Source organism: Dioszegia hungarica (genome assembly GCF_025882075.1).
Source record: "Dioszegia hungarica strain PDD-24b-2 chromosome Unknown MKK02contig_8, whole genome shotgun sequence".
NCBI lineage: Eukaryota > Fungi > Basidiomycota > Tremellomycetes > Tremellales > Bulleribasidiaceae > Dioszegia > Dioszegia hungarica.
The window spans coordinates 4,466,769-4,490,160 of record NW_026515770.1 but is presented as its reverse complement, the minus strand read 5'-3'; the positions used below and the strand labels follow the sequence as shown (position 1 = coordinate 4,490,160).

General features: G+C 56.7%; 3 protein-coding genes across 3 annotated transcripts; all 3 read left to right on the top strand.

The window, feature by feature from the left end:
- Positions 1-790: 790 nt before the first annotated feature.
- On the top strand, positions 791-7,616 carry MKK02DRAFT_33879 (uncharacterized protein; the record flags this gene model as incomplete). The annotated part of the gene is made up of 21 exons (XM_053088807.1): positions 791-817; positions 876-919; positions 982-1,263; positions 1,364-1,449; positions 1,505-2,321; positions 2,366-2,719; positions 2,772-2,839; positions 2,892-3,861; positions 3,919-4,026; positions 4,079-4,254; positions 4,467-4,514; positions 4,580-4,697; positions 4,799-5,125; positions 5,194-5,288; positions 5,336-5,987; positions 6,031-6,170; positions 6,228-6,327; positions 6,405-6,463; positions 6,543-7,191; positions 7,252-7,365; positions 7,424-7,616. 21 exons carry the CDS (start codon positions 791-793, stop codon positions 7,614-7,616), a joined length of 5,427 nt encoding a protein of 1,808 aa, XP_052946535.1.
- A 645-nt stretch (positions 7,617-8,261) lies between these two features.
- MKK02DRAFT_33878 (uncharacterized protein) lies at positions 8,262-21,237 on the top strand (the record flags this gene model as incomplete). Its single annotated transcript, XM_053088806.1, has 40 exons — positions 8,262-8,284; positions 8,314-8,353; positions 8,418-8,452; positions 8,477-8,490; positions 8,529-8,802; positions 8,851-8,948; positions 9,005-9,677; positions 9,730-10,151; positions 10,207-10,858; positions 10,923-11,024; positions 11,081-11,254; positions 11,391-11,599; positions 11,713-11,821; positions 11,899-11,914; positions 12,041-12,345; positions 12,401-12,460; positions 12,555-13,394; positions 13,439-13,744; positions 13,791-13,858; positions 13,897-14,608; positions 14,689-14,799; positions 14,851-15,028; positions 15,361-15,477; positions 15,500-15,606; positions 15,653-16,027; positions 16,100-16,194; positions 16,245-17,094; positions 17,138-17,461; positions 17,510-17,574; positions 17,628-18,309; positions 18,376-18,480; positions 18,530-18,636; positions 18,657-18,810; positions 19,252-19,266; positions 19,326-19,352; positions 19,424-19,699; positions 19,771-19,862; positions 19,937-20,813; positions 20,857-20,991; positions 21,039-21,237. 40 exons carry the CDS (start codon positions 8,262-8,264, stop codon positions 21,235-21,237), a joined length of 10,023 nt encoding a protein of 3,340 aa, XP_052946534.1.
- Positions 21,238-21,980: 743 nt separating this feature from the next.
- On the top strand, positions 21,981-23,285 carry MKK02DRAFT_45461 (uncharacterized protein; the record flags this gene model as incomplete). The annotated part of the gene is made up of 6 exons (XM_053093433.1): positions 21,981-22,031; positions 22,079-22,302; positions 22,350-22,585; positions 22,641-22,914; positions 22,965-23,078; positions 23,132-23,285. 6 exons carry the CDS (start codon positions 21,981-21,983, stop codon positions 23,283-23,285), a joined length of 1,053 nt encoding a protein of 350 aa, XP_052946533.1.
- Positions 23,286-23,392: the final 107 nt, after the last annotated feature.

Below are 23,392 nucleotides of genomic sequence, written 5' to 3'. Positions count from 1 at the left end.
TCATACCCCACTCCAGTTCAGGCGCGTCCCAAGCCCCGCGCATTCTCGGTGTGTCAAGCACGACCGGAAGGGAGGGGCTTGGATCTAAGTCAAGCTTTTACTAATGTAAGTAGGGGTGAAATCGATTTTTACCCCCTACTTTGAAGGCCCCTTGACACCGTTTCTGATTATGTCAACGTCTCATTTTTGCACAGAAATCTAAGTCAGAGCCTCCTCTGTCGCCCAGGCTTTTCAGATCAGCGATAGCTGGTGTATGCATGGCTCTGGAGACCTTAACTTTTCGCCTTCGTTTGCACCTTTTCGAGGGTGATTCTCCCAGCGGAAAGGGAGTGGGCTTGGATCGAGCCTGACTCCAGTTAGACAGCCACCGACAACTACGCCCAGAAGCATCTGTATGAGTCGCAGAATTGAGGGGATGGACCTCTGAAGCGCTTTCTCCGTCGCAATCCGCCGCAAACAACCCTAGTGAGTGACCGATATGAACGATTGGGCGCGCACGGGCAGAGGGATATCATAGGCCTCGACACTGCAGGTCGATGCTTAAAGCGTCGCAGTGTCAGGCGGTATGACGTCGACGGCCTTCCGCCTCGATGTCAAAGAAGGAAGAGATGAAAGAAGTGGCACATGTCCGCTGTTCGCGGAGTGTGGGGCATGAGGGGGATGTGCGGTTGTGTGTGTTGTTGTGTGTGACCCCGGGTTCCTCTGTTGACGTTGACAGCTTTTCTACAACTTGTTGATATCGACTGGATTCCTTCAGACTATGATCATCACTTGATTCTTCCGAGACACCATGAAAGGAAACAATGGTTCTCAGCTGGTGAGTCTACCACCCGCCTCTGATCAGAGATGGGACCGAGCAACAACTAATCATGCAGCGGGATGCGACCAGAGCGGTCCCTCCGGCCGCAAAGGCCTTCAGGTACGTACTTACTGCAGCCTCTCGTGGCTCCGGATAGGCGCATCAGACTGCTGACACTACAGATGGGACGAGGCAAAGACGCAAGCTCTCGTCAACCTGGCGAAGAGCGATCCATCTTACCTCATCCTATTCGCCTCATCGCAAGATGGTCAGACGAGGGAGCGTAGCGCAGCCAGCTTCCAGTTGATCATCCGCTTCTTTGAGAGGGCCGACAAGTCATGGCTCGGAGATATGGCAAAAAGAGGGTTAATCGAGAAGGATGGGGAGTCGGGATGGCGGCGGACGGAGGCATGGCTCGGGACGAAGCAGATGGAAAACAACCCCGTCATGGTCAAGATCAAGACGTAAGTCGAAGGCCAACTTATCGCTCATTTCCGACCCGGCTCTTCTCCTATTGTCGGAAGCCGCTGCGGGGTCCGTTTTTGTGATTAGCTGACGCCTCAGGCTGAGGAAGAAATACCAGGAACTGGTCGACCAGGGAGTGGCACAAGAATGGTCCAGCTGGGACGATGCGCCGAAGTCACGGCACAGTAAGTCACGCAGCACCTGTTTGAAGCGGGAAAGAGCAACGAGCTGATGCGTCAGCCACCGGCCAGATGCAATGCCCGCTCTTCTTTGAATTGCGAAAGCTCTACAACAGCGCCGAGAGCATTGTTCTGCGCACCCCAGCAAGGGCGGACGACCACGGCGCAGGCGACGGGAGCGGTGCCGGAAGTGACGCGAGCGCACCACCGGCGGAATCGCCCTCTCGGCGCTTTGGAAAGGCCACAGTGCGCACACAACCGCAGCTGGCCGCAGCAAGCTCGCCGCAATCCATTCTTAATTACACAACACCCATACCCGCGTCGATTCCCAAACCGCCTCGTCGACTTCCCAGTTTCAAGAAGATCGGCCAGGTCGAAGTCCCACCCTCTCCTACCGCCATCCCGCCCGAATCCCCTCTTTCACCCCTCGACCGCAAAGTTTTCCTCCCCATGCCCAAATCCGAGGCGCCTGGGGAGGTCTTCCAGAAAGCAGTCCTCGAGGACCTGTTCTGCTCCAGTCCTTCGTATCCACTCCTCAAATCGGAACCGGCGGAGACCAAGCCCGAGATGTGGGACATCAAGCCCGACCCGGGGTTGGTGTGCTCAATCATGCGCGAGTCTCCGCTCGGCCCCTGGGATCCTAATCCTGCAAAGCCGCAGGGTTCGCGTCAAGAGCGGGATACAAAGCCTGAGCTTGCCGCCAAGGTCGAACCGACACTTGAGGACCTCTTCCGAGACAGCTCGGAGGAACCGGAGGAGGAGGAGCCAGAGCAGGAGGAAACGGAGCCACAGTTCCCACTGCAGCCCGAGCCTGCGTCGCGGCAGGCGAGCTGTCTCCCGGACATCGTCGAAGCCGAAGTTGAACGATACATTCATAGGTGAGTTACTCTTCCTCAGCTTCTGGCCGCAGCTGACAGCGTAGTATCGACTGGAGTCACCTTCCCACCAATGTCTTTTTGCTCGACGCCTTACATACCGATGTCCGCGTTCGATCAGCGCTTCTCCCGGACCTCTACCCAGCAGAACAAATCGTTTTCGGCAAGCTCAAGCGGAAAGAGGAGTGGAAGGTCTTGAGAGACCTCTACGTCACTATCGTGGAGTCCTGTCCCGGTGGCAGAGAGTGGATAGAGCTAGCTGAAGGCTGGCGGTGGATCGGATACAAAGAGCTGCCGGAGAAAAGTGGAAAGGGTGAGAAGGCAAAACCAAAGGAGAAGCTCAAGGCGACGATGGACTGGCCGAGAGGTGTCGAGTACGGCTTCTCAGAGAGGCTTGAAGAGTGAGCACGGCTTCTGGGCTGCAGCCGATATGCAGCAAGCTAACTCGAGCAGGTTGTCCGACGCCTGGGCACGCGGCACTTTCGAGCGCGATGTCGGAGACGCACTGCCTGCTCGTGTCGGTGAGTCCCCATTGAGATGACGTTGTGAGCGGGACTAGACTGATCTTTTCAGATGGCAAATCTTGGTCAGACATTATGCACGGAATCTTCGGCGCCAGTGAGGCGAAGTCAACCCCGGCAAGGTCGAGTCCTGCGATCGCGCTAGGTACGGAGTGGAGCGATGATGGCATGTCTGCACTCGGCTCTCCTCGGTCCGACGCCCCACTCGCGCCCTCGCTCCGGCAACTCCTCGAGATCGCCCTCCCGGTCCCCGCCATCGACCCTGCCCTTGACTTCCGACTCCCTTCTCAGCCCGCCGGTGGCGCCTATCTCCATTCCCCGCTTCGATCCCCATCGCCGATCAAGATCAAACAATCCCCACAGGCCGTAGCGGGCCCTTCGGCCCATCCCACACCTTCCACATACAATGCGGAACCGACTCTCAAGCGGAGACGTTCTCTCTCGCCGCTCCGTCAACGCTCACCTGTGCCGCGCATGAGGCAAACGTCGTATCATGAGGAAAACCGCACGTCGTACACGGAACACCAGCTACCTTCGCCACCCCCATCACACCACGGCGACGGGTATCGGGACCGACGCTTGTCATCGCGCGACGATGATGATGCTTCATCCCGATCACATCACCGGGAGGAAAGCTTGCCTGAGCGGTATCTTGCAGCCTCAACGTACCGGCCAGCTCCATCCCCGAGCAAGGACGGCGACACGGGCGCACAAACTTCGCCGATCATCAACCCGGCTGAATCCTCTACCCATCGTTCTCGTCCGAGATCGCGGTCAGTCTCGTCGAGTCCAGCGCGGAGCCATGACGGCGGTGCGCGCTGGCGACCTGCGGCTCGCTCGTATCGTCAGTGGTGGGACATAATCGATTTTGCGTCGAGGCGGTCCTTCAGGGTTAGGGATCTCCCTACAAGGTGGCTGAAGCTATACGACGCCGCAGAGGATAAAGACCTCGAGGAGGATTACTTCGAGCTGGGCAGAGCGGAGATCTATATGGAAGGCATCATGGGTGCATGCGCTACCAAGTGAGCAAACTTTACTTCTGCCTTTAGAGCACCGGTAAACTTGAGCTCATGTGGAAGGAAAACCCGTCCTTGGAAAAGTTATCACTATGTGACGACTGATGACGGTCATATACCCTCGAGGCAGATACGAGATATGCTGCAAGATCTGGTATTAGAGACAGGAGGGTGAGTTTGCGTTACCATGACCAGCAGTGTTATGGAGATGCTGATCAATAAGGACATTTGTCAGTCACGCAGAGCTCCAAAACCGCGGCAAGCGGGATTGCAAGACCTATCTTTTCGAGATACAGTTATACGAGGAGCGAGGGCAGAGGAAGGACATGGCCAGTCTCAAGAAAGGCATGATCCACAGAGTCGGTCTCAAGGAATATCTTGACGAGGTCGCGCGGGTCTGTGCGTAGTTGAGGGCGGAAGAAGGGCAGTGTGGGAGTTGCTATAGTCGTTGTATATAAATCAGTATCAGTACTTGTATTCTTCCAGTCATGCCAGCCTGTACAGCGCGATGGCTTGGATACTTCCCCAAGCACCGATGTCAGCAGATGCACGACAGAAGGAGGGGGATTGTAAAAAGTGAAACACGCGTTCTGGAAATTTGAAACCTCCAGCAGGTGCTCTCGCAAAGTTCGCTCTTCAACTGCCCATTGGCTCTGCATGTGAGGCTCGCAATCCGGGAGACGCCACACTTCTTGCTCTGCTGAGCTTGATCACTTGCGCCCAGATCACCAAGAATCAGCGGAGACGACTGCCCGGCAAGAGAATCTCCTTGCTTTGACTCTTGTTGTCTTCAACATCCGCGAAAGGTCCACTCTCATCATCCAGTCATGCCTGCCCAATCGGTGAGCTAGTCCGTACTGCACTGGGAGACCCTGCTGTACTAGTACTGATCGATAGGCATCGCATTCGGATCCCGACAAAGCGCCATTCCGCTTGATGTCAGTCGTGCCGGGCGTGTCAAGCGCGGGCGGCAAGCTGATCTGTGTAGATGGGACCTCGAAGGGCAAAAAAAGCTATTAGCGGCGATCAAGGCGAACGCTGCGTTCCGGAACTTCTTCTTCCCCGGGCAGCATCCGGCTCCCGCGAAATCTGGTCAAAAGGTGGCTGCCCTCTTCACTTTGACCATTCAGCTCCGCCGGGATAATCAAGCTTGGATGGACGATATGGTAGGGCGAGGTCTCATCGAGAGTGATGGATCGGGCTGGAAACGCGGAGAAGCATGGACGAGTCGGCATAGCTGGAACTCGCCCGTCTACACCCAAATCAGAAAGTGAGCACCTCTATCCGGGCTACTCGAGTGCAACCTGAAACGAGAGGGCGGCTTGCTGACTATCTCAGACTCATAGACGATTATCAGCTGTCTATATCGCGGGGGATGAGGCAGGAATGGACATGTTGGGCGGACGTTCAGGCTGTTAATGCGGTGTTGTATAGTGAGCCGCAAGCAATTGTCGGGGATGAACCGCATCTGACAGCACAGATACCGTGAAAAAGCACAACCCCTTGTTTTTCGAGATTAAGGGGGTGTTTGCGCTCTCGGAACCGGCGGCGCCGTCCACGTCGACCTCGCCTGCGCCTCTGCAACGAGGTAAAGCAGCCAAGGTCGCTAACCCGGGGGTCAAGAAGTCACCACTCGCCGCCAAATCAGCGCCAGGTTCCTCGTCGAGAGCGATACAGGTCAAGCCAGGCCAAGCGACTGCTGCGGCGTCGTCGGATTCGGAATCAGACTTCGAGATCCTTGCCAACATGCCCCGTCACGCAGCAAAGCGCAGGCGGCTTGATCTTCCCAGAGCTACCTCATCCTCCTCCGATGAGTGGCGCGAGGCTCTGAATCGACCTACCCCGCCCCCCAAAAAGCAGCCAGCTCGGACCCGGATCGGTCAGACGCAGCAGCCATCGAATGATCCGGCGGCTGGTGGCCGCACTCGAAACTCTTCTGATGGAGATGCCAGCAGCCTCCGTCACAGCACAGATCTTTCCACGCTCGTCGATGAATCCGTCTTGGCCAAGTCCGAATCGGGCCCCGACGCTTCCTTCGCAACGATGCCCCTGCCTTCCTTGTCCCCAGCGCCCTCCAATTCCATCACACAAGCCCCCTTAGCAGCCACCTCAGGGACCCCATACTTCAAACCGTAAGTCGTGCTCCTCTGTCAATGGTCGGATTCTGATCGCCAGGATCGACTGGACCGACCCCAAAGCGACCTCCCTCCTCCTAAAGACTCTGCACCGCCACGAGAAACACCGCCATGTCTTGATGCCAGCACGGTATCCCGCTCCAATTGGCGAAAGCAAGAAGGACGGCTGGAAGCTTAGCCGTAATCTCTACGTTTAGATCATGAGGCATGAGGAGGGGCAAATATGGCTCCATTAAGCCCGTGAATGGAAATGGGCCGGAAAATTGGACGGTGTATGGAAGGCGACGGTGGAGTGGCCGGAGAATGTGGATTATGGCTTCACCGAGAGGCTTGAGGAGTGAGTTTGGACTAATTACAAGCTGCTCCGAGTTTGTGGGGTCGCCCATCTCATATGGCATCAGCTGACTCCTCCAGGTTGTCCATATCCTGGGCAGACGGGACCTTCAAGCTTGAAGCTGGGGGTCTCGACGCAGGTACGTCTGTTCCGCTCAACTCTGTTGGTACTTCGCAATCAGCTGATCAAAGTAGAGATGGTATCGATGATGACCGAAGTCTTTGGGCCAGCCGGTACTGTTCAGTATCGAACGGCAGATCCTATACCTCAGCCGCAGCTCGAGCTAGCGTCGACAAATAGCTCCTACATCTCCGCCGACGGCAGTACCACTCGCCACCTTACTCGAGCGTCACTGCCATCTTCGAGTTTGGAGCAGGAATACCGCGAAACTCAGCCAAAGCCTCTCCAGGCTCCTCCAACCGGTCCCCGTGCGGAAAGGCGCGGTGCCTACATGCCTAGATCGACCTCCCCTGGATCGCACGACTTTGCCTTCGATGCCCAAGAGCGACTATCGCACCCTATCCCGCACATCACAGCATACACTGCACCCTCGCTACCGTATAGCGCAGCATCCGGAGGTAGCAGCTCGAGATGGCCGCATGCTCTACCTCCGTCTTCCGCTCCGCCGCCACCTTTCGTAGCGGAAGAGCGGCCGAAGCCGGCCGCCAAGCTGGGGCTCCTACGCCGGGAGGATTACTTCGAGATGATGGCCATAGCGACCAATCCGAGCTATGGCAAGGCCGACCTGCCTCGGCGCTGGGAAGAGGAATTTGCAAAGGCGAGGAGTAGGGAGGATCAGGCGGAGATTTTGGAGTTAGGCAAGGCGGAGATTTTCATGAAGGGCATAATGGGAGCCTGCGAGACAAAGTGAGTGCTCTAGATCCGCTTCAGTAATACACAAGCTGGGGATTATCACTGATGACTTAGCCGACACCGAGCTCGGCCTTGGTGCACTTGGCACAAAGTGGCATTTTTGGATGAGTCAATCGACTCACGCGCCGTGCGCGGTATCTTTGAGGAGTTGCTGTCTACGACTGGAGGGTGCGTGTATTTCTCTTTCTCTCGTCTCAGGAATAGGATCGTCGGCTGACCCTGGCAGCAAGCGAAAGACCCACAAAGAGATCGCAACCCGCGATACTTTCTACCGCATCGAATCCCACCGCTTCGACCTGCGACTCATCTCCACTTCGAATCGCGCACTTCGAGAGCAAATGCTGCAGGATGGAGCTGCCGAGATACATCACGGAGGACTGATGGAGTACCTCTCCATCGTAGCGGCAGCTTGCATTTGAAGGCGGCATGCGGCGGTAGGGCAGCAGGGGTTTCTACAGGGGTCGCACCGAGGCTTGGAGTCGTGTTGTATCCCATAGTGCATAGCTGATGTGGCTCCCGCATGTATGTGTATCCAAGCTCACGCACTACTGCCCAGCTGACGGAGCTGGACATCCCGCACCCGGAACTGCCTGCTTAGCCCGCAGACCGCAAAGCTCAAGGTCCAGCTACATGTCATGGACCTCGTGCTGAGAATAACAGCGTCAGCTTCCGTCCCTCTCGCGACTTTTGAGACGCAGATCCTGCACCATTGAGCCTTTCTTGCAGACCTTCCCGTAGCCCACTTTCTGGCGCGCCCTAAGCTCGCACCATCGACGTGGGCGCGCTGTGCCAGACTCCTCATTCCTCAGGCCGGAAGCAGATGTGACACCACCAGAACGCCCTCATGCCAAGCCTCCGTTGGTCTCCCTTGCTTTTGCCAGATACCTGACAACGCGCACGTGCCCAGATGAAGAGCTACTATGATGCGATGAGGGTGATCGACACTTTACGCGCTCTTCCCCATCCAGATTGTGCGAAGACCTCTTACAAATTTGCAGAAACAAGGTTACTGACCAGGAAGTTGCAGGAACGAGGGGGTCCTTTGGAATTGAGCCGTACCAACAATGTTTAGTTTCGCTCTCAGGCAGTGAGTGATCTTATATTAACCATTGACAGTAAAACCGATCGCGGCAGAGACAGCATGAGTGGACTCGAGGTAAGTGATGTTCTGGCCTTCGCGGCACTTTGGCTCAGGTTTGAGGATGACACTGACCGTACAGGCCGCTCAAGTCCCCTCGACGCAAGTCATCATAAAGTGAGATTGTCCTAATGATCCCAGCAGGCCACATAGGGGTGACGCTGACACTGGCGCAGATGAACGGATGATAAAGTTCACACTCTACTCGGCCTGGTCAAAGACAACCCGACGTACCGGAATGCATTCTTCCCGCCGAATGGAGTCACGGAACTTCGAGGTGCCGAGCGCCACGCCGCTGTCCTCGCGCTCTGCGTCGACTCCCTCGAGGGGTCTGACGCCGAGTGGTTCGAGGACATGGAGGTGCGAGGCCTGATCGAGAGAGACGGGAACTCTCAATGGGAGCCGACGCCTTTGTGGGAGTCAAGCAAATACAGCAGCACAGCGCCGCCAAGCCGATGTCTCAAGAGGTAAGTCAGAAGCACCTCGCAGGAGACGCGTGAAAGCTGATAGAGCAGTATCCGAGTAAAGTATTGGCGGTACATCGAAGAGAAGGGAGTCAAGGAGAGCTGGAACAGCTGGGCCGATGTGAGGTGGAACGATAAAGCTCTTCATGGTATGTATCAGTCTCCTCGTGATGCAGGGCGGCTGAAGGGGAGCTGATCGCCACAGACGATATGCAGGCCAAGTTTCCCCACTTCTTCGACGTGAAACGCCTGTACCAGATGTCCCGGGCGGACTTGGCGCTCAGACCACCTGCCCCCGTCCACGCTCATCCTCCGCCTTCATTTACCCATGCGGCCGGCTTATCGGCGACCCGTATCCACGCCTCACCCTCATTAGCTGCGACATCGTCGGATAGTACCGGAAACCCAGCGTCGCCGCCTAGCGTTGGTCTCGCGCGGCGCGGACGCAAGCGGGCGGACGATTTCTTCGATGCGGGAACCTCCGCTCCAGCCAGCGATATCCTTCCCAAGAAGCCCCGCATACTACCAAAGTTCAATCAGATCCCAAATGCTGCCATCCAGCCCGATTCTGTGAACACACCCAGCCTTCTTTCGGCGAAGTCGAGCGGGTCTACCGGTTCTCCGGGATTTCCTCTCACACCTCTGTCGGACCTCGAGCCCTCTGACTCGGATCGATCAGAGCTACACCGCGACGACAAGGGCTCCGACGTCACCTGGACCAGGCAACGGAGGAGCAAGTTCTCTCTTTCCGATCAGACTCGGGCCGAACTCTCCTCGTTGACCACTCCCAGGCCCCATGTCGCTTCGCTCGGCGCGACTACCGTGCGTCAAGCGCAGGGTACCCTCACAATTGGCGAGACGGCGCATCACATACCAGCGTAAGTCTCCCGCGTCCGTCAAGATCAACGAGTACACCCGCTAACACCTCAGTATCGACTGGTCAAATCCACTGTACACCACCATCATCCTCAGAGCGCTGCACAGCGATGCGCACACGCGATCAGCGGTCCTTCCGGCACTTCACACCTCTCCGCAGAACTGGGGCGGCAAAGAAAGCTGGAAGCTTGTGCGCAACCTCTGCGTCGATATCTGGGCGGCGGAGCCGGGGCACGTATTCTTAAAGCGGGCGGAGCGGTGGAAATGGGCGGGAGAGAAGAGCGGGACCCATACGGGCTGGAGGGCGACGGTCAAGTGGCCCAAGGAGGTCGATTATGGGTTTGAGAAAAGGTTGAACGAGTACGTGTTTTCTTCTTACCCCGGCAAAATACCCGCGGATTGGAACAGATTGGCCGATCTATGGCCTAGAGGAGAGCTGGACCTAGAAATTGGCGGTAGTGCTGGATCTGGCGAAGGTGCGTCTCCACAAGGACGATTCGTAGATCGGGATGGCTTCAGCTGATGCTACAGATCCTTCGTGGACCACTATGCTCACTGGCTTGTTTGGGCCATCCCAGCGAGCCTTGGTCCCATCCCCTATCGGCCTGCCTATGATGGCTGTGACCAGCAGCGCAAGTTCCACGCCGGCTGAATTCATCTGCCGTAGGACCGCGACCAAGCCATCGTCCAGCAATCTCGACCACACCAGGTACACCATGCACCAGTCCCGGTATGAGGCGACGACACACCATCTTCCTAGCTCTGCTGCTGCCAATCATAGTGCTGCCGGTCCTTGGTCCGCGCCCCAACTCACCACTCCGGTGACTCGGCCAGTCTCGTCCATCCCGCCAGGAACGATCAATCAAGGCCAGATCCTCTCTGATCTCACACCACTAGATATGGGTTATGCTCTACCCGTCCCACCCCTTTCTCCCCCTCCACCTCCCCGATCGCCTCCTCGCCGTCCGTCATCAGACGGTATCGCTCGGCCTAGAATTCGGCGGGGCGAGTACCTCGATATGATGAAGCTCGCCACAAGTCCATATCTGGTCCTAGGGGACTTGCCATCGAGGTGGCGGAGGGCGTTTGAGAGCGCGCGGGATCGACGGGAAGAGGACGAGATCATGGAGCTGGGACGTGCGGAGATCTTCATGCATGGTCTGAGGGGATGTATCAGAACTGCGTAAGTGAGCACATCTTAAGCTTGATGGCGTGTGTCTTTGATGTCTTTTCAGCTGATATTGTAGCGCCTTTCATCGCACCTACCACAAAGCCGCGTTCGACACCGGCCAGATCCCCGATCGGGACATCGTGGGTCTGCTGGCAGACGTGATCATCGAGACTGGCGGGTGAGCTTCATCCGTCCGTCTGTACTACCCTGGAGGGTCTGTGCTGATCATACCAGGAAACGTCTGAGCCGAGACCACCTCGAGAATTACATCGACTACAGATCGTCCCTTAATCCTCGAGACCACCGCTTCCGTATCCACCTCTTCGGAGATCGAGAGTTATCCGTTCAGGCTCAGGTGTCTTATGGTACGACGCATCTGCACGATGTAGGCTTGATGGAGTACCTCCAGTATGCTTCGCGGGACTTCGTAGGGTAGATGACAGTCTTCGCAGCAGCGCCGACTTGACTGGACTAGGTAGATATCGATATAGGGACACGTGGAGTAGACTCGGTTGGATGAGACCATACGGCGCTGCCTTCGCAGTCCGCTTCTTGCGCATCAGCACTTAGTGTCCTCTTCTTGGGTCCCTGATGGTCAGACAGGGCGTGCCCCACACCTTTGGCTGAACTATCAAGCTGCTGTCCCAAATCGAGCAGGATCTACCCAGGGCTTTGCGCCTCATTCCTCATCTGAGATCTCGGAAGCAAACGAAGTGCCGCCAGATGAGTCAACCTTCTGGCCGTTTGCTGGCCGTGCTTGAGTCCTATTTCGCTTGCCGCTTACCCCTCTCACCCTCGCTCAGTTCACGGATGTATCCCATGCTGAAGACTCGCGCGCGAGGGAGAGAGAGACGAGACGACCGCAGACAACGCTCAACGGTTGTGGCTGAAACACGAGACGGACAATGACGCCAAAGCTGTGACCAGGAACGAGGGGGTCCTTTCGACCTACCGTGCTCTGATTTCCAAAGCGACGTCCAGTTCTGGCTTTCCGATCTACTGATTCTCTTATCAAATCTCTTCACACGAGCTGCTACCCAGCACACGGGCAGTATGAAGTCTCTAGCTGTGAGTGGCCCAACACTGCCCCTTCAAGCAATGGCTTGTCGCTGACGCTCCCCACAGACCGCTGATGTCCCTGTCGCCCAAGCCATCATCAGGTGAGTTGATCCGGCAGCATGACTAGAATTCTAGCTGATCAAGTCCAGCTGGACGGAGGATAAGGATCAGACATTGCTGTCCCTTTTGAAGGATAATCTCGACTATCTGCAACTCGCCTTCCCATCCACCCGCCAGGATACATTGCGAGGGCCCGAGCGCGATGAGACGGTGCTCCGTCTCTGCATAGAGCTCTTCGAGAAGGAGGACCTTAGCTGGATAGAGGACATGGAGCTTCGAGGTTTGATCAAGCGGGACCGGCGGGGGAAGTGGAGGCCCACATCAAGGTGGAGGGCCTGCAAGTACAGCAGTGGCGCGCCACCCATCGGCCGTATCAAACGGTGCGTGTTCGCTTCGGTTATCTATATCAGAGAGCACGACGTGCTGACGCGTCAGGTTGAAGGCAAAACATCTACACTATAGTCAGCAGGAGGGAATGAACGAACGCTGGATCGAGTGGGCTCAGGTGGAAAGGCACGACGAGAAGCTTTGCAGTATGTCCGAGCCGTCGCTATTCTGGTTGGATCTTGATTTGAGACTGAGCTGATAGTTGTACAGGGAAATTGAAAGCTGCCATCCCATACTACTTCACCATCTCTCGACTTATCCGATTGTCAGAAGAAGTGATCTCATCCACGTCCTCCCAAGGCAATCACAGCTCTCGATCACTCGCCAAATCGAGGTCATCTGCGGTATCTACCCGCTCAGCTGGAGGCGCTACGGTCGGGGAGGCAGCGTCGTCCGAGCCTGCCTCCGCAAGAAGCCGCTCGCAGAAGCGGCGCATCGACACCTCTTCGCAACACGATAGCGGAAACATCCCCGCAAAGGCCCGCGCGCTGCTGAACTCCACAACAAGCCAAACATCGGAGCAGCGGCCTATTGCAGGCCGTCCGGTGCTCGCCTCTGGCCAGTCTAATGAGTGCCCTGCATCACCGGAATCCCCATATACGCCTCTCGCCGATCTACCCGTCTTCTCGTCGCCGCGGCCCAATCCGCTTGGAAAAGGGACTCACAATCCCGGCTTCTCAGCGGATATCCACCGGGACAAGAAGCGAAAGACCATGCCATTCATGCCGCAGGTCCGCACGCCGCCACCAACCCCCCACCCCACCTCCCCTTCTAGCCACACGGCCCCTCCCTCTGTACAAGGTGTCGAGCACATCCCGCCTCCCATCTCAAATACCAGCTACACCGCCTCTCATCAGACGCGGCAGCGGGCCAGCTTGACGGTCGAGATTCCTGCTCGGCGCCCTCGCCCAGGAGATGTCGGCGTTCCACGCCACCCCGCTCCCACTCCCCAATCTTCAGAGCACGACGAAGTGCCGGCAATCGGTGCAAGCGTACCGGACGTATCTTGTACGCTCGACGCGCATGCTCCGTCCCTTAAAGTGTAAGCCTCGGACACCTTGTCAACTGATATAGCTGACGTTCCAGCATCGACTGGACAGAGCCCCGTTACATCTCCGCTCTTGTTGCTTCACTCCACATCCATCCCCGCACTCGTGCAATCCTACTTCCGGATCGTCGTCCCCCTGTAGAGGGGGTCACGTCGAAGGATGAGTGGAAACTCCTGCGCAACCTCTACGTTGACATCATGGCAGCCGAGCCAGGGCAAGCATGGCTGAATCTGGCGAGGACCTGGAAATGGGCAGGGCCAAAGAAGGATGCGAGCTCAGGCTGGAAGGCAACGGTGCTGTGGCCAAAGGAGGCAGAGTACGGCTTTGTCGAGCGGCTTAAAGAGTACGTCCGTACCATCATGCACCTCGGAAGACGACCTGATCTACAGACTGGAGGACTTGTGGCATAGCGGAGAGCTGGAGTTGAACGACGGGCATGTGAGCGGCTCGAAGGAAGGTACGTCTGTGATCGACCAGAAGCAAGCTGACGAGCAGAAGGACCGTCATGGTCGGACATGCTCGCAGGGTTGTTCGGGCCTTCTCGCCGAGCGTCTCATCCGAGCAACCCCCCTCCCTCCCCTTCCCTCGCTTTCTCCAGCAGCGCAAGCTCCCCGTCCGCACCCTCGCCCCTCATCGGGACTGGCATGATACCTCCCGCTCCGATCCTCCAGGATGCTCAGCCGGTACAAGCCCTCCCAACAGACGCCCCTTTTGCAACCCCAGTCTCGATCAAGTGGCGGTCGGATACCTGGCGGAGGCCACCGCCGTCCAGCTTCAAGGAGTTCGACGACCTCCCCGGTACCGCTACTGGATCGGAGCAGACCGCTCCTGCAGCGTCGGTCGACGTTCCCCGGCCAATCGACGTCCCGGGCGATGATGACAATCCCATCTTCCGGCCTAGGACCCTCACTCGGAAGAAGCGTTTCCCTCTTCCACCTCGACCCCCAACTCGAGAATCTCCTCCTCCCCCGCCTCGAACTATACGTCGGGCTTCACCGCCACGCGACACTCCTCAGGCTCGGCCACCCCTTCTGCGCCATGAGTGCCTCGAGATGATGGAGCTCGCCAGCAACCCGTATCTGCTGGTTGAGGATCTACCACATAGATGGCAGAAAGGCTTCGAGAAGGCGTACGATCAGAAAGAGCTGCTGGCTTTCGGCGGTGCGGAGCTGTACATGCGCGGTCTTATGGAATTAGTCAAGCTGAGGTGAGTTGTTTCCAGTGACCCGAGGTTGTCACTGGGAGTCGACCTGGTTGCCACATTGTAACGATCAGCTGACATCCTAGGCGAGAATTGAAGGTTTATCGCACCTACCACAAGGTCGCTTTCGATACCGAGCTCCTCCCAAGTCAATACATTGTCAATCTGCTGTGCGATACCCTACTCATCACGGGCGGGTACGTACATCCCTGAGCTAGGACAGAGAAGCTCCATGCTGATATCATCAGGCAAAGATTGCCGCCCATCGAGATCGACGACTGGGTCGATCCCCGCAGGCCGCTCCAACACCCTCCGCGAGATCACCGATTCCGTATCCACCTATTCGGCGATGAGCACTACCCTCTCGAGACACAGGTACTGGCGGGGACTACTCGTGTACACGATGTAGGGCTGCTGGAGTATCTGGTATACGCTGCGCGAGAGTTTATTTGGTGAATGCCGCGCCTAGATGAAGCGGAAGGAGGTGTGGAGGGTCCAGTGTCAGTCTGTCTATCTTCTAGCCAAGCTGAGCGAGCTATATTATGTATGACTTCTTTCTCCCTGTGACAAGGGCTAGGCAAGGTCATCGGTAGTGCGCTTTGCGGTGCACTCACTAGTACGTCGAAACCCTCCGCAACTGGATTGGCGAAACTCCACATTCCGCTGCCTCAGCGGTCAGCGCGTCTGCGCCTTGACCCTTTTTACCAGCATCCAATATTGATCTTTGGCCATCTACTTTCTGATATACAACCTGACAGTCTCTTCTGCAGCTCGGTGGTATCCTCTCGAGCCCAGGTACCCACATGGTTATGAAAACTGTTGAAGATCCCGCAGATCGGGGCAGATTATTAGGTTCAGCTTCCCCGCCCGAGTGTGTGTGTGTGTGCTCGGGCATAGCTAGTCGCAAGCGCTCGGCTGCTTAGCGGATTCTCACTCTCACTGATGCTCCTTGTCATTGCTCAACTCCCACAGCATAGCCGACCAGGATGCCGCCGTCTCGCTCAGTGAGTCCGACCTCCCATGATATCCCTCCTGAGCTAAGAGCAACAGATACCAAAGAGCGCCAGCGGTCCGATCAAGCGCCAAGCGAGCACCAGTATTACGTGGGTCAAAGGCCCCGACACATCACCCTATATCCCAAGAGCACCATGCTGATGTACTTAGATGGACGAAGGAGAAAGTCAGAGCTCTCTTACGGATCATCAACACCAACCCCGCCTACCGTACCCTCTTCTTCTCCCAGAGCCCTTATCATCGAACGGGAGATGCGATTTTCGCCATATCGATCCAGCTGTTCCTGTTGCACGATCCGGAATGGATCGAGGACATGGCGCAGAAGGGATGCATCAGGCCGGGTGGGCTGCTGGGTTGGGAGCGCACAGATCAGTGGAAACCCGCCTGTCCGGTTGCTAATCAGCTGCAATTGTGAGTTTGGCCTCATCCTAGACGTCATCCCGTGCATTGTGATGGTAGTACAAGGGACTGATCAATATACAGATTGAGGGCAAAGTACAAGACGTGGACAGCACGAGGCTTAAAAGAGGAATGGAAGGATTGGGAGGAAGTGGAGCGAGAGGATAAGACCCTACATGGTACGTGTCCTTCGTCGTCTGGTGAGACCTGAGCGGAGCTGATTGTATAGATGAGGCCAAAGTCACTTTCCCCTTCTTCTTCATTATCCGGAATATGTACAAGCTTTCCGAGCGAAGCCAGAGGCGACTCGACGAGGATCTCCACGAGGATGTCGCTCTCGCCCTCGGTGGCCGTCCCCCAAAATCTCCCGCCAAGGTTACTACTACCTCCGCACCCAGCACTTCTGTCCCCTCAGACCCCCCCCATGCGCCAATCATCCTCAGGCTTCGACGTAAGCGGCCCGTCGAGGCGGAGAAAGAAGAAGAGCCGGACTTTGAGGTCTTGGACGCGATGCCACCTCATCTCGAGGCCTGCTTCAAGGTGCGGCGTACATCGCGTACAGCGGGTTCCTCGACCTTGATACCGTCCAAATCACAGCTTGGCAGCCCTCTCGACGCGCCGGCCGAACTCTCGCGGTCGCTCACTCCTCCGATCGACGTCCACTTTCAGACGGTCGAGACCAGCTCTGCCCCTAGCTCAGCCGGTAGAGCACTCACCCGGATCGCATCAGCCGCAGCCGCTCCACATGCTACCGATGCACCTCGTTCAGCCACATCTCACGAGCTCGATCGACCGACCAAAGTCGAGACAGGTGACGCCCATCCCCACCAAGAGACCACCGTTTCGCAGGCACTCTCGACCTCGGAGACGTCGGCGGGACAATCCTCGCTATCGACATCGTCTATCATTACCGCGATCTCTCATTCGCCCGCCCTCTTTACCACGGCGACTGCTCCGCCAACCGGCTGCGATACCGTACCTAGGTCTGCAGATCTGCACATCACCGCCGAGCAGACAAGCTCGAAAGTTCTTACGCGCCGCCCCAACTCAGGTCATACTGCAGCTTTCGGCCTAAAGACGTGAGTATCTTGAGGGACTTGTCTGAAACTCGCTGACGGATAGCATCGAATGGACCAAAGCTCGGTACACCGTTATCCTCCTCCAGACCCTGTGCAGTCATCCAGAGGCCAGGTCTGCACTCCTTCCCCTTCCCAGCTCGTCAATCGACCCTCCACTACTCGCCGATCCAGCAAGACCGAGGTGGAAGGTCTTGCGAGACCTGTATATCGCGGTCATCAGTCGAGAGCCAGGAGAAGTTTGGCTGGAAGAGGCGAAGAAGATTGGATGGACGGTCGAGATTCTGACCAAGAAGGGCGTCATGGCGTGGAAAGCCACTTTGAAATGGCCGAGCACTGCCGAGTATGACTTCGAAGAGAGGCTGCAAGCGTGAGTTTTACAGGTCTTTAGGAGCAATGGGTCGAGCTGACTGTCCAGGTTGTCCGCGGCTTGGCTGGAAGGACATTTTGAAGCTACGTTTCCAGCTCTTCTTCTTCTGTCAGGTACGCACTCATCTCCTGTGATCACGGGGGACCTAGCTGATAGACCGTTTCAGATGCTTCAGCTTGCCTCTCCATGATTATTCGCCTGTTCGGTCCACCCGGAAAGCCCACCATCCGGACTGGCAAGACCGACATGGCCAGCCAGACGACGTCGTCCGCTGCAGTCGATCTGGCCGAGCCGCTCCTGCCGCGCCCATTATCCGCCTCGCACTCCTTCTCACCTCCTTCATCAGTCTTGCCTCGCTCGGCACCTATACATGATCACCAAGCCCACCTCGTGGCACCGAGACCGCCGAGCGGCGTCGCCGGTGTCCGTTCGGCGCCGTGCGTTCCGAAAGAGCTGAAGATCCTGGGTGCCTATGCTCGTAACACCATCCGAAGCATACCCCAGCCAGCACCATCTCCCGCTCCTCTTACAACTCCTCTCCGCTATCAGGCCGAAGATCGCCGACCCAATCCCGTCCAGAACCACGTATCAAGCCGGTATCATCTCCCGGCCAAACCCGACTTCTCAAGGTCGACCGCGCTGTCCTGCGAACTTTACGCTATTGCTCAGGACAGATACTTGGCCACTATACGACTAGCCACAAGCGCGTCGTTTACAAGCTCGGATCTTCCTGGTATCTGGCGGGACCGGTACCGAGCTTGTCGCATCGCGTTCGAGAAGGAGGAGATTATGAAGCTGGGTAGGGCGGAAGTATACATGGAGGGCTTGGCTCAGCTGGTCTACTTACGGTACGTACACTCTTTATCACCAACTGATACGATGGCTGTCCATGGAGAATCAGCTGAGCCTTTTAGCGGGAGATCCACCCACACTCTCGACCGGGTATCCTTCAACGCCACCACGATCCCATCGGAGCACGTGATACATGTTCTTGACGAGCTCATCAGCATGACTGGCGGGTCAGTGCATGTCTAAGCTGTCTCGTCGGGGTATCTGCTGATCTGCCAGGCAAAAAGTCGACAGGTCAGACCTGGCATCACCGTCTATGTCTGGAACCGTACCCCGCCACCCCCAAAACCGACCGCTTAGATGGGAGGTACACCTCTTCCCCGATAGTAAAACCTCTCTCCGCCAGGACGGTCCAAGTATGGTTCGTCGCGCTGGGATTTTCCAGTATCTCGACCACCTGGCAGAGGCGTTTGCGCGGCCATAATAGGTGAAACCGCCGGATCTGGGTGCTTGAGGCGGGCGGTGATGGCCTTATATCTGGCGGTGGTGGTCTGGGGAAGGTGGGCGACTCCACTACATATACTCCAGGTAGTCTTGTGCTACATACCATGGCTATATACTCTGCCTTGGCGACGATATTGGTGTCGGGAAGGGGTTCCGCGGATATGAGGCGCCACATATAATATCGAGCTTGGATGCTTGGATCAGCGTGGGGCGGTTTCTCGCTCGTCTACCTCCAAACGCTGTTCCATTCGGCTCTTAGCCATAGCCAGGTCATGACTAGGCCTACCAGCTGAATCTGGCAGCAATTCAGCAAGGGGGAGCGGGCTTGACAGTCTCTGATAGCGGGGCTAATCTGAAACATGCCCGTTTGGGCGGCAGTGATTCTGAAACGCCACTTTGCCACCCAGTCAGGCACGTCCAGTTGACCTCAAACCTTGATTTCAACTTCCTGCACTTCCATCTACCTTCATCTATCACCTATACTTGACCGTTGGCAGAGTATTCGGCACCATGTGAGTACAGAGCCTTTCTGTGGTCCACCTGGCACAATGAGCAGACGCTGATAGGTCAGGCCACCCAAAAGATTGGTTGTGATAAGGTACCCTTCAGTCCCCTTCACATTGCCAATCACCTTGCTCCCAGCCTCGGAACTGCTAAGCTGATACTCAGGTGGTCGAACGAGAGCACTCAAGATATGCTCGACATCATCGCTGCCGACAAGCTTCTCCTCCAAGCCTTATTCCCGCAAGGTACCGCTCAGCTGCCCAAATTCACGGCATCGAGGGACGTCTGCATCAAGTTGTTCGGTCGGTCCGCGAGGGAGGAAGTGTGGTTGAAAGAGCAGGTAAAGGTGATGCCTGGGAGTTTGGAGAAGGTGGATGGAGTCTGGAGAGCAGGGCCCGGGTGGAAAAGCTTTCATGATCCTGTTCAGTCACGCTTGGACTAGTAAGTCTTCTTCATTATGCCAGGAGACAGCGGCGGCCATGTGAGCATAGTAAGCGAAGCTAATTGATCAGTCTGCGCAAGGCGTACGGGAAGGCGGAGAAAGAGCACAAGATCCTTCCAGGGTGGACAGCATGGAAAGATATCGTGTCCAGCACAACTCGCAGTAGGTTTATATCAGCAGTACTGCCGGGATCGGGGAAGGTAGCAGTCTGGAGAGCGGGAAGCTGATCTTTCTAGAGCTGTTAAGAGCCAACGTCCCTTGGTTCTTCGCCTATCGACGCCTTCTTACTACCTCTTCGAGTAATATCCCTGAACTTCCTCCACAATCCTCATCGCCACACAGGCACGATGCGCCAGAAGCCAAGCATCCTCCCTCTTTCGCCATCAACAAGCGGAAGATGGAGACTCTGAACATCGACCCGGACTCCAGCGGGTACGAGACCGATCGAGAGGCCAGTGAAGCACCTATCCTGGCCTCGGCCGACGACGTGAAGTCGGTGCTGGATCTATCGTTCACCGAAGACAGCAGGCGCAAGCGGAGCCGAGAGCCGTCGGACGGGCCGCCAGCGGCCAAAAGGAAGCGCTCTGTGCTGGGCGGGGTCAAAGCGGAAACCTACGTGGCTCGTCCATCGCTAAGGAGAGCGTCAAGCCGGGATATGCCCGGAAACTCAAACGGGGGACAATCGTCGAAACAGCCAATCGTGGTGTCGGACAGCAGCGACCTGGAAGCCATCCAGGACACCAGCGAGGAGGACACCAGCGACGATAGCGGGGACGAGGATCGAGGCGTCGGAAGCCACTTCGTGTCTCTGCGCGGGAATTCAGTCTCCGTGACTTCGGACGAGCTCGGCTCGGACGACGAGGAGAGCAGGGCTCCCGACAACGCCAGCCTCTCCGCTGGGCCGCCAATGCATGCGCCAGCGGCAGAGGGCGCGCGGAGTCAACTGGACCCAGCTGCAGTGGCCAGACAGCAGAGAATCTACCGGATCGCCCTGTCCGACCTGCGCAGATATCGACAGCTCCCGCTGCCCACTATCCCCGACCAATCGGGGCTCACCAAGAATTGCAAGGCTACTCGCATCCTCTACTGTCACTACGTGCTAGCCAAAAACGGGTGAGTCTGACTGTGGTGCCCCGACTGGTCACTGATCTGGCAGGTTCGCATCAAACCTTCTCGCTGGTCAAGCAATCAAACAACCTAAACACAATCGTAAGGTACCGGGAGGTGATATCGGCAGTAGCGTTGAAGGTCGATTGAAGATGGTGAGACAAGTTGTGCAAGCTGTTTCAGGGTGCGTCAAGCTGTCGCCAGATCCGCGACATCACGCTAATCGTTCAGTCATGTGATATCGAGAGGGATCTGCCCACCTAGGCACAGACCATGGAGGCTGACGAAAGGCGGAGGGAGTCGACTCATTCTGATCAGTGTTCGGAGTCGAATGAGCACGATACAGGACTTCACCGCGGAGTTCGATCGGCTGTTCCTGGCTGAGTATGGGGATGATGTGGAAGACATTATCTCCAAATTGAGACAGTAGTCGCATCGAGTACGTATTATGCAGCATCGCGTCAGTTGGACATATGGTGTTGTAACTTTGTCGACCAGGGTGAAGCCTGGTGAAGCTCGGTGAAGATCACTGGGTGATCTCTTAATTGACTGAAGCCGAAAACTTTGCAAGGAATGCGGTGTTCAGCGTTACAATCGACAAGGGTACGTAACAAGTACGTAACATGAACTCCTCATGTCAGCAACGAGTGGTCATCACTGCATCGACCCCTTTCAGCTCCGCATCCCCGGGCTGCGATCAGTCTAATCACACGGTATATGAGGACCTCAGAGTACTTCAACATATAAAGCGGAGCAACTATACTTGCGTGATCGATGCTGATCGACGTCAAAGAACGTAATGAAGTGGACCTTCCGTCATGCCTGCGCGACGGGGACCGGAGGTAAATCACTCGGCTGATCGAGACCGGTACTTGTCTGACCGGGCTTCTAGCACGAGATCCGGATCCTCCTCCGCTCACGTGAGTACAGTGATCAGCATCGGCATTGCTCGCGGATCAAGGACACGCCAAGCTGCAGCTGGGACGCGAGTGACTACAAATACCCAAAGTTCGAGATCATATAGGCGTTCGACAGCTTGAAGATCCTGCCTGCTCCTGTCTCAACATCCCCCAGCCGATCCAGCTGTCTGTGCGATTTATCCCACAGCGTCCTCACCTGCCCACTACTAAACACCCTCATCATAATCTCCCAGTACGACCCATGCCGCTTAGCATGCAGCTGCTCTTTGCTGTACTCGCCCTTGCCTCATCGGTACTCGCTGCTGTAAGTCCTCCCCGTCGGGTCTCTGGGGTCACATGCTGACGTTCTAGCCCGTTACTCCGCTCGAGTCTCGCCAGGAGGCTGTCTGCAGCGGAGACGGCTTCGATGCCCCATACAGCTTGAGCTGCAGCGAGCTGGCCAGCCGAGTCGAGTACCCTCTTGGCCCAGTCGGCAGTAAAGCCGGCGGTGTCGTCTTCCTCGTACACGGTACCGGTAGTCAAGGCTCCGAGACCTGGGGTCCTGGTCCATACCTCAGCATCCTGCCGAACAAAGGGTAAGTTTCACTCATACATCTCCGGTATACGCACAGCTGACCACTAGGCCTGGATACGACATCGCCTGGTTCAACTCCCCTTCCCGCTCGCTCGAAGACGCCCAAACGACCGCCGAGTATATCGCTTACAACGTCCTCGAGCTCGCCAAGAAGTCCAAGACTGGCAAGGTATTCGTGATAGGCCACTCGCAGGGCAATATCAACATCCAGTGGGCGCTGCGGTTCTTCCCTAGCATCCGGAATAAGATCAGCGGGTTCGCATCCCTTGCTGGCGACTTCCACGGTACGTTCCGAGTCCTCCCACCGGAAGCTAGCTAGGAGTGTGGCTGATATTTCAGGAACTGCTGAGGGACCTTTACTATGCACGACCCAAAATCTCGCGCAGGGCGGATGCGCGCCGAGCGTCATCCAGCAATCCATCGGTTCCAAATACCTGGACGCGATGAATGCAGGCGAGGGCGGAAGTGCGCTCGTCAATACGCTCAGCCTGTACACTATCTACGACGATATCATCCAGCCCGAGGTCATCAACCCGACCAGCGAGCTCAATGGCGCAAACAACGTCCGGGTGCAGGACCTGTGCACACCCGCTTACGCGACTGATCACTTTGGGTAAGTCCTTGCCTCATTCTCGTCTCGAGATCGAGCTGATCCCATGTTAGAATGACGGTCGCTGCGCCAGCGTTCTACGCTACCCTTGAAATGCTCCAGAATGGTTCCTTTGACCAGAGCAAGTTCGACGCAAAAACCCATTGCACCTACCTCTCGGATAGCACGTATGTTCCAGTCCTCGATGTCCACCCTGAGAGCGATGCTGACTAAGCTGCAGTATCCCAAACCCCTTCGTCGTCGTTCCCGGGATCATCAAGGAGGCCGCGCTCGACGTCCTTGCTGTGACCTTTTACGGGCCGAAGGTGGCGGCCGAGCCGAAGCTCAAGCGATACGTCTGCGAGAAGGGCTCTGCGTCCTCGTATTGCGAGTAGGGGTTCAGCGGGGAGGACGAGGAGACGAAATGGTCGGTGTGAGGCCAGGTCGCTCGTGAAGCCCCCGAAGTGTACCAGCACTCAGAACATCATTGTGCAGTATCTGT